The sequence below is a fragment of the Lepisosteus oculatus genome, chromosome 7 (assembly GCF_040954835.1).
Source record: "Lepisosteus oculatus isolate fLepOcu1 chromosome 7, fLepOcu1.hap2, whole genome shotgun sequence".
Classification (NCBI taxonomy): Eukaryota; Metazoa; Chordata; class Actinopteri; order Semionotiformes; family Lepisosteidae; genus Lepisosteus; species Lepisosteus oculatus.
This window is the reverse complement of record NC_090702.1, coordinates 864,184-874,383: the sequence shown is the minus strand read 5'-3', so window position 1 is coordinate 874,383 and position 10,200 is coordinate 864,184. Positions and strand designations below refer to the sequence as shown.

General features: G+C 49.1%; 1 protein-coding gene across 1 annotated transcript; it reads right to left on the bottom strand.

Annotated features, from left to right (window-relative positions):
• Positions 1-516: 516 nt before the first annotated feature.
• On the bottom strand, positions 517-5,178 carry LOC107076009 (serine-rich adhesin for platelets-like). The gene is made up of 3 exons (XM_069191984.1): positions 4,514-5,178; positions 2,120-3,445; positions 517-588 (listed from the first exon to the last, which is right to left on the bottom strand). Exons 1-3 carry the CDS (start codon positions 4,979-4,981, stop codon positions 517-519), a joined length of 1,866 nt encoding a protein of 621 aa, XP_069048085.1. The 5' UTR covers positions 4,982-5,178.
• Positions 5,179-10,200: the final 5,022 nt, after the last annotated feature.

Here is a 10,200-nt window from a genome sequence, read left to right as displayed (position 1 = left end):
GAAGTGTCAGTGTGTCTCTGCTCTGTCCCGCACTGTTTTAGTGAGTGGAGGCCCAGTCATGGGCTGGTCATCTCTGGTCATTCCTGCTGATGGACCTCCTTCCCTGCAGGAAGCCAGGAATCTTCCATCTTCCCTGCCTCTCCGAGCTCCTGCTCTGATTCTCCCTCCAGACCTCTGCAAGCCTGGAGCCTGGTGCTCATATCCAGACCCCCTGGTGCTCATGGTAACTTCTCCTGTTCTCATCACCAGTCTTTGTAAATGAGCTCTGACTTGCAATTCAAACAGTTTAGAAAACAAGAAAATATTGATCGTCTTTCCTGGAAGCTTCCTCTCCACAAGGTGCAGCTGTTCCCAGAGCTTGACTGTCCCAGTCTCCTCTCTCCTGAGGCTCTCTGTCTCGCACACAGGCCCCACTGAAGGATGAGAGGAAGGGTCTCAGCTCTTTTCAAGACCCAGAGGAGCTGAGGACACAGCACAGCAGAGATGGGAGTCTGTTAGGAAACACCTCCCGGGCCTTTAACACAGCAGAACCCCAGAAACAACAAACTGGTCTGTCAAGGAGCACTGGGAGAACTGGCTGGGAGAGCCCTTCGGAGGAAAACACTTCACACAGGAAAGGGAAATACTGCTTAAACATTTATTTTGCCATTATACACAAGAATAATAAGAGACATTCCTATAATAAAGTTTATATAGAACATTGCTATACTTCGGTTCACACAGTATAGTGGTCATGAGAAGCCTTGCTATAATGAAGTTTATATAGAAGTATTAATTAGCATTGCTTAAACAAATGTATCTAGAGGTCATTAATAGCATTGATTTAATGAGGTTTATGTAGATGTAATAAAAAGTATTGCTGTAATACATTTTTAGGTAGCTCTGTTATAAAGAAGTTTATACAGGTGTATTAAGAAGTTCTGCTATAATAAGGTTTATACAGAGGTCATAAGGAGCCTTGGTATAATAAGGGTTACAGAGAGGTTATAAGGAGTTTTTTATACTATAATTTACAGGCAGGTGTATGTCATAGATCAGAAGTTATACTTACTGTACAAATTCAGAACCTGCTTATTATAACATCATCATTGTCCAGTGCACTGGTCTGTCTCTCTTGTGACCATCACCAGTGTCCACAGTGGCTGGTATTGGTGGATGGACACAGTGCACAGCAAAGATGACCGATATTGTTGTACAGTATTGACGTACAGCAATGTTGTGTAGTATTGTTGTCCAGTGGTGATAGGTGATGTTGTTGCCCAGTATTGATGACCAGTATTTATGGTCTTTATTGATGTCCAGTGTTATACTCCAGTGTTATGGATTGCCTGTATTGATGACTTATACTGGTGTCTGGGATTCATGACTGGTAGGGGTGTCTGCACTGCTCTGAGTGGATTGTAGCAGAGGTATATTTTCATGTGGCTCACTGTCAGTCTGACCACCTGTATGACTGTCAGTCTGACTGTCCCTCTGATCACTTGTACTGGCACCCTGCTGACTGTCCCCCCTGATCACTTCTACTACCACCAGACTGACAGACCCTCTGATCACTTGTACTACCACCAGACTGACTGACCCTCTGATCACTTGTACTGGCACCAGACTGACTGACCCTCTGATCACTTGTACTACCACCAGACTGACTGACCCTCTGATCACTTCTACTACCACCAGACTGACTGACCCTCTGATCACTTGTACTACCACCAGACTGACTGACCCTCTGATCACTTGTACTACCACCCTGCTGACTGACCCTCTGATCACTTGTACTACCACCAGACTGACTGACCCTCTGATCACTTGTACTACCACCAGACTGACTGACCCTCTGATCACTTCTACTACCACCAGTCTGACTGACCCTCTGATCACTTGTACTACCACCAGACTGACTGACCCTCTGATCACTTGTACTACCACCAGACTGACTGACCCTCTGATCACTTGTACTACCACCAGACTGACTGACCCTCTGATCACTTCTACTACCACCAGTCTGACTGACCCTCTGATCACTTGTACTACCACCAGACTGACTGACCCTCTGATCACTTGTACTACCACCAGACTGACTGACCCTCTGATCACTTGTACTACCACCAGACTGACTGACCCTCTGTTCACTTCTACTACCACCAGTCTGACTGACCCTCTGATCACTTGTACTACCACCAGACTGACTGACCCTCTGATCACTTGTACTACCACCAGACTGACTGACCCTCTGATCACTTGTACTACCACCAGACTGACTGACCCTCTGATCACTTGTACTACCACCAGACTGACTGACCCTCTGATCACTTGTACTGCCACCAGACTGACTGACCCTCTGATCACTTGTACTACCACCAGACTGACTGACCCTCTGATCACTTGCGCTACCACTCTGCTGACTGACCCTCTGATCACTTGTACTACCACCAGACTGACTGACCCTCTGATCACTTGTACTACCACCAGACTGACTGACCCTCTGATCACTTGTACTGCCACCCTGCTGACTGACCCTCTGATCACTTGTACTATCACCAGACTGACTGACCCGCTGATCACTTGTACTGCCACCCTGCTGACTGACCCTCTGACCACCTGTATGACCGCCAGTGCCTGGAGAATGAGCTTCTGTGTCATCTTGTCCAGTGTCAGAGCCAGGATTCAAGATGAGGGTTAGAGAACTGTCTGTGTTTCGGATCAGTAAGAAGGTTTTGGCGAGGGGTGAAGGGAGGGTTACTGAATATGTCGGGACCCCAGCAGGTACAGGTTTGTCAGTGGGGGTGAGTTTTAATTGAGGTTCGGGGTCAGAGGTTATTTCTAAGATGTAGGTGTTCTTATAGATGGTGCAGTTTTCACGTTTGGAAGATTTGAAGCTCAGTGTCAGTGTGGAGTCAGTGTTAAAGGTAACACTGGTAAAGGTAAGGGTTACAGTCGGGTTAGTGTGAAGAGTAAGGGTTACTCTTGGAGTTAGGACCTGGTCTAAAGGCAGTCTTAGGGTCTGAGAGGAGTCAGGGTTCTGCCCATTGACTGGGCTTTGTTCTGTGAGAAGGTAAAGGCTCAGCATTAGGGTACAGTGTTTATAATTGGTTCTGATCAGTTGCAGGTTCAGAAAGTAGGAGCAGGGTAAAGGGAACTTGGTTTCAGAGGTGCAGAGAATTTGATATTCCAGCAGTCTAGTTACTACCTCTGGACTAAAGTGTATGGGTTTATTTTGAGTCTCTTTGGATTCATTTTTATTCTGTTCATACAGTATCTCTTCGATCAGTCTGACCTCATGCTTGGCACGTTCTTCTGCAAACTTCCTGACACTCTCCTCTCTCTCCTTCCTCTGTGTCTTCTTGTACCTGTGTTTATATTTCTTTTCTGGTTCTCTACAGCACAACAACATCAAATATATGAAGTAAGAGACAGCAAAAATGAGAACAATGGCGAATCCACTGACCTGAAAGAGAGAGAAACAGAGAGACACTGTTAAGCTCTGGTGTTGGAGCTCCAGAGCTGTGATCAGTCTGGGAAACAGAGGGGTGTCATAGGGAGATGATGTCAGAGTGAGAGGAGACTCCAGTGTGTGTGTGTGTGTGTGTGTGTGTGTGTGTGTGTGTGTGTGTGTGTGTGTGTTCTCAGGTGTCCAGTGGTCTGGTAGTGTATGTGAGAGAGTGAGAGGAGACTCCAGTGTGTGTGTGTGGTTCTCAGGTGTCCAGTGGTCTGGTAGTGTATGTGAGAGAGTGAGAGGAGACTCCAGTGTGTGTGTGTGGTTCTCAGGTGTCCAGTGGTCTGGTAGTGTATGTGAGAGAGTGAGAGGAGACTCCAGTGTGTGTGTGTGGTTCTCAGGTGTCCAGTGGTCTGGTAGTGTATGTGAGAGAGTGAGAGGAGACTCCACAGTTCCTCTTTGGGACACTGTACACACTGGAGCTCCTCTTCACTGGTGAGGTCTGATGGACTCAGGTGTCCGGTGTCCTGGTAGTGAGACTCCAGTGTCTGTGTGTGTGAAGTCTGGAGGGATCCCACTGTGGGCTGTGTGCAGGGGTAGTGGGATCTGGTGCTTGGAGTATGTTTAAACAGGCACCAGTGTAGATTAGTGTGGGGATCTATGTCGGACTTTCCAGGATCAAGGGATCAAGCCAATGTATTGCATCAGATAATATCATCAAATAAAAAATAACCATGGGAGTTAATTTGTTCTAACCTTCCTGTTATATTGATATAAAGAATGCTTAAGATCACTGTTTACGGTTTGAAGATACAAGCTGAAACCTTTTTGTGTAATGTGTTGGTATTGTATTTGGTTGACTGCACAGAAAATGTGCCATTTAATTGCATTTATGTTGTACTGTTATGTGAGCTTTTGGGATCTAATTCTATGTGGATGATAAATAGATATCATTCCCACAGTTACTGAGGTGCTGACAAATGGGAATTCATCCAGAATGCTGTAGTTTTATACTTATCATTGTTTTCTATTAACATAATCTTGTAACAGTGAGATCACCTGTCCAGCAGGTTTACTTACTTTGGATTCAGCTTGATATTTCATACCCTCAGCATCATTGATGTCTACTGTTCCATTCTCACACTTGGAGACAGCGAAGCAAGCAAAGTACTTGCCATCAATCAGCAGTATCACGATCCAGCACGAGGCCGGGTAGAGACACTTCGGAATCATATTGAACAATGAGCTCCCATCTTCACAGTATCTTCCACATGGGCTTCCACATGGGCTTCTACACGGACGTCCACATTGACACGGATTGAAAAGAATCCTCTTCTGACAGCGAGCAGCAGCGGCTGTGAGAACTACAAGCACTGCAGCTGGAGTAGCGAAGTACAGGGCAGCAAACCACTGTCTGAATTCATTGCAGGGACAGGAGAATGTCTGCTCCGTGAGCTGCTCCACAATCTGCAGCAGGACCACCACCGACACACTGCGGACCACTCCTCCGATCCTCAGCTTCTCCCTGAGGAAAGAGAAATCCACCATCTCTTCACAGCGCAGAGGTCTCTCCTGGCTCCAGCCTCTCACCCAGACTCCTTCAGGGTTCAGGGTTTCTGTGGCTCACAAAAGCCCTTACAGGAAACAGAAACATGATCATGTGAGGGCAAGGGACACACGTGTCCTCCTCTTCCTCAACAGGACTGTTTCACTTACTGGTCACAAGTCACACTTTTGATTCTAGATTTAATGGCTTAGAAATATGTTAATATTATCAAACACAGAGTTTTATATCTATAGCTACAAAATAAAATCCACAGTGAGTGTGAGTAAGATGGACAAGACAATAGATTTCAACAAGTCCTCTTCCTGCTGTCCCGTTATTAGGAGTTATCTGGCAGAGAGGACATTTTTCCCTGTGAAGGTCTGCTGCCCGCCACTTGAGGGCGTACTCAAGCCAAGAGTCCACCTGGGTCCTCGCCTGACAGCCACATGGGTCATAATATCACCATCAAGGAGGCAGCTGTATCAGATTCTCACAGGGAAGTTCAGCGTTTGCCCTAGGAACCTGCAGACAGCCCATCAGCGAAGACACAACTTCCTCCACCACAGAGCAAACTGTTGTAACTGAGTGTTTATACTCACTCTTAAAATATTAAGTGTCAACAGAACGGCCTGATGGTGTTCAAGGCAAGAGAGACCTTCTTGATGGCTCACGATGGAGACACCCAGTTTACACAGTTTATTGATAACCTGAAACAGATACACAAAGGCAAAAAGACACTGATGATGTTGGTGTGGGAGAGGTTCGGTTGATGGGAGTCTGTCTCCTCCTTTTACTTGAGCCTGCCTTTGTATCTTTTTTAACTTAAAAAAATGAAAATACATTTAAAAAATCAGTAACAGAGTCACACCGGTATTATATGTGTATAGAACTGTTTAGTTCGCAAAACATGAGAAAATTGTCATGTTGTGGAAGTTTGTGTGTTTGCTTTTATTTGTATGAGAGAGAGGTTAAAGAGAAAAATGATTTTGGTTTAATTCCAGAGTTATTGAGTGCAAAACTGGAGAGAAACTCTCGTTATTAGAAGTTATCTGTGTCTTCTGAAACGTTTATACATTTGCAGCACGTGTGCACATACAGACCTACAGTAACGTGCTGTTTTAATTTCACAGTGTGTGACCTAGCGCAGGATTATCTCGCCTTAGTCTCCTCTAGAGGGCCTCCTTGAACAACAGTCGTCCTTCCCTGACAGTAATCCTTTCCTCTACTCACGAGTACCTGTGAGTCAGACACTCACACGGCGGAGACACTCTGCTCGAGCTCAGAGGTACGAGTCTTTCCTCTCTAGAGAGGAGAACAGAACTGTTCCACATCGGCCCTCTGTCTCCTCCTGGGGCCGGCGTGAAACACATGCAGGTATCAACACACTGTCTCAGCGCACGTAACAAACACCATTCCTTCCTTTGTCTTGCCTATTTATTGTGATGAGTAAAACTGTACAGTGGTGTTTGTAGCAGGTCATTGAACAACCCTTGAGACAAAGAGACAGGTTTTGGGAGAAAGCAATGATTGTCGTGCCTCAAATTAGCTGTCTGGTTTGTATTCAGATCCTGCTGGAGCTCTCACTACTATTACAGCGAACAGTGATAAGGACCAGTGACTCACACAAGTCCTTGCTCAGTGTGTGTGATCTCAGTGATGCCCTGAGCTCAGACCTTCACAGCTCACAGTCGATCAAGTCACAGAGGAAGGGGTTCAAATAAAACTGTGCAAACGTCTTGTCCAGCTCACTGTCCTCAGTCACTGCTGTTGTGCTCTAATCTAACTACAAGTACCTTTCATTTCCTAGTGCTCTGAGGAGTGTTGCTCAGACCTTCACAGCAGACAGATCATTCAAGTTACAGAGGAGAGGTCTGAAAACATTGTGCATTTTACACACACACTGCTTGACAAGTTCAATGTCCTTAACCACTGTACTTGTGCTCTAATACAAGCTAATAATCATATTCAGTAAATCTCATTGTTTTTCTTCCACACAGTGGACCACAATTTTTAAAACAGTCCCCAGGTGTGGTCATGTCAGCTTTTGCCCTCTGAATTTTTATCTGTATCTGTATTGTTTTTCTGCGGAAGGAAAAGGTTTGATACTCCTGATCTTGTGTTGAATTTAGACCACAGTGTCACAAATCTGCACTGTTGCTCAGAGACTGAAGCAGAGATTGTGAACAAGAGATACGATCATTAACCAGCTCAATATAACCTCTGAAAACACACGTTGTGGAGAAAATGACTAAAGTTTTCTGATGAGACTGAAGAGACACGATTGTTGAGTCTCCTGACTCTGACAGGTTTTGCTGGAGAAGAAGACACTTTTGCACCCAGATACTGGAGGTTGTAGAATAAACTCTGTTCTGTCAAACATTCAGACTGAAGGAAAAGCATATTGTGCCTCACAGCTCCAGCAATAGACTCTTTCTCCTGCTTTTCATGCCAAGTGTGCCAACTTATCACTCCCCATGATGCATCAGGGATCTTATAGCAGGCAGGCAGCAGATCACAAGCCGGCACAAAAAACCTAGATTTGAGCAAGACTTTGGGGAACACGAATGAAAACACTCTCGTCCGCAGAGGTGAGAGACAATCCCTTTGCTCACAACAGGACAGGAGGCACCAAGGACAGCAGCAGGACAATGAAGTTGAGATGAAATGAAATACCTTTGATTGCAGGAGCAGGGAAACTGCAGGAGTCGCTCCGCAGTCTGTTGAGCTCTGGACTGTGAGACGATGCAGCTTGATGCACTTCTTCTGCTCGGCTGTGCTTGAGGCAGGGTTTTTTTTTTTTTATACCTTTCTTTTGTACGTTTGGCAGTTCTTCCTGTGTTGCGCGGTTTGTACTTCTAAAGCACAGATTGAAGCAGAGCGAGTCTGTGGGAGGAAGTCCGAATATGTGAGAAAGACTCTTATGAGAAAGTTTCCAGTGATCTCAAGATGCTGTGAGGCAGATTTCTTGGTTTTATTTTTGATCTGGGGGCCACAGATATAGACAGGATGTAAGACCATTGCATGGTGCACACACATGCCATTTAGAGACAGATTATCCTGGGTGCCTCTGGGTCAAAGCACCCTGAGACCATGGAGAGACCATGCAGACTCCACACAGACACTCCAGGCCCTCAGAGCTGTGAGGGAGCAGACCTAAGGTCATCGCTCTGCAACTGGGGTGCCTTTCAGTTTTTTCATTTAGTCCCTGTGACGTGTGCCTGTACTGGGCTCCAGTCCCTGTGACGTGCGCCTGTACTGGGCTCCAGTCCCTGTGACGTGAGCCTGTACTGGGCTCCAGTCCCTGTGACGTGAGCCTGTACTGGGCTCCAGTCCCTGTGACGTGAGCCTGTACTGGGCTCCAGTCCCTGTGACGTGAGCCTGTACTGGGCTCCAGTCCCTGTGACGTGAGCCTGTACTGGGCTCCAGTCCCTGTGACGTGTGCCTGTACTGGGCTCCAGTCCCTGTGACGCGTGTGCCTGTACTGGGCTCCAGTCCCTGTGACGCGTGTGCCTGTACTGGGCTCCAGTCCCTGTGACGTGTGCCTGTACTGGGCTCCAGTCCCTGTGACGCGTGTGCCTGTACTGGGCTCCAGTCCCTGTGACGCGTGTGCCTGTACTGGGCTCCAGTCCCTGTGACGTGCGCCTGTACTGGGCTCCAGTCCCTGTGACGTGTGTGCCTGTACTGGGCTCCAGTCCCTGTGACGCGTGTGCCTGTACTGGGCTCCAGTCCCTGTGACGCGTGTGCCTGTACTGGGCTCCAGTCCCTGTGACGTGAGCCTGTACTGGGCTCCAGTCCCTGTGACGCGTGTGCCTGTACTGGGCTCCAGTCCCTGTGACGTGTGCCTGTACTGGGCTCCAGTCCCTGTGACGTGAGCCTGTACTGGGCTCCAGTCCCTGTGACGTGAGCCTGTACTGGGCTCCAGTCCCTGTGACGTGTGAGGCTGTACTGGGCTCCAGTCCCTGTGACGTGAGCCTGTACTGGGCTCCAGTCCCTGTGACGCGTGCACCTGTACTGGGCTCCAGTCCCTGTGACGCGTGCACCTGTACTGGGCTCCAGTCCCTGTGACGTGTGCCTGTACTGGGCTCCAGTCCCTGTGACGTGAGCCTGTACTGGGCTCCAGTCCCTGTGACGTGTGCCTGTACTGGGCTCCAGTCCCTGTGACGTGTGCCTGTACTGGGCTCCAGTCCCTGTGACGTGAGCCTGTACTGGGCTCCAGTCCCTGTGACGTGTGAGCCTGTACTGGGCTCCAGTCCCTGTGACGTGTGCCTGTACTGGGCTCCAGTCCCTGTGACGTGAGCCTGTACTGGGCTCCAGTCCCTGTGACGTGTGCCTGTACTGGGCTCCAGTCCCTGTGACGTGTGCCTGTACTGGGCTCCAGTCCCTGTGACGCGTGAGCCTGTACTGGGCTCCAGTCCCTGTGACGTGTGCCTGTACTGGGCTCCAGTCCCTGTGACGTGTGCCTGTACTGGGCTCCAGTCCCTGTGACGCGTGAGCCTGTACTGGGCTCCAGTCCCTGTGACGTGCGCCTGTACTGGGCTCCAGTCCCTGTGACTCGTGCCTGTACTGGGCTCCAGTCCCTGTGACGCGTGAGCCTGTACTGGGCTCCAGTCCCTGTGACGCGTGAGCCTGTACTGGGCTCCAGTCCCTGTGACGCGTGCCTGTACTGGGCTCCAGTCCCTGTGACGTGTGCCTGTACTGGGCTCCAGTCCCTGTGACGTGTGCCTGTACTGGGCTCCAGTCCCTGTGACGCGTGAGCCTGTACTGGGCTCCAGTCCCTGTGACGTGAGCCTGTACTGGGCTCCAGTCCCTGTGACGTGCACCTGTACTGGGCTCCAGTCCTTGTGACGTGAGCCTGTACTGGGCTCCAGTCCCTGTGATGCGTGAGGCTGTACTGGGCTCCAGTCCCTGTGACGTGTGCCTGTACTGGGCTCCAGTCCCTGTGACGTGAGCCTGTACTGGGCTCCAGTCCCTGTGACGTGTGCCTGTACTGGGCTCCAGTCCCTGTGACGTGCACCTGTACTGGGCTCCAGTCCTTGTGACGTGAGCCTGTACTGGGCTCCAGTCCCTGTGATGCGTGAGGCTGTACTGGGCTCCAGTCCCTGTGACGCGTGAGGCTGTACTGGGCTCCAGTCCCTGTGACGCGTGAGCCTGTACTGGGCTCCAGTCCCTGTGACGTGTGCCTGTACTGGGCTCCAGTCCCTGTGACGCGTGAGCCTGTACT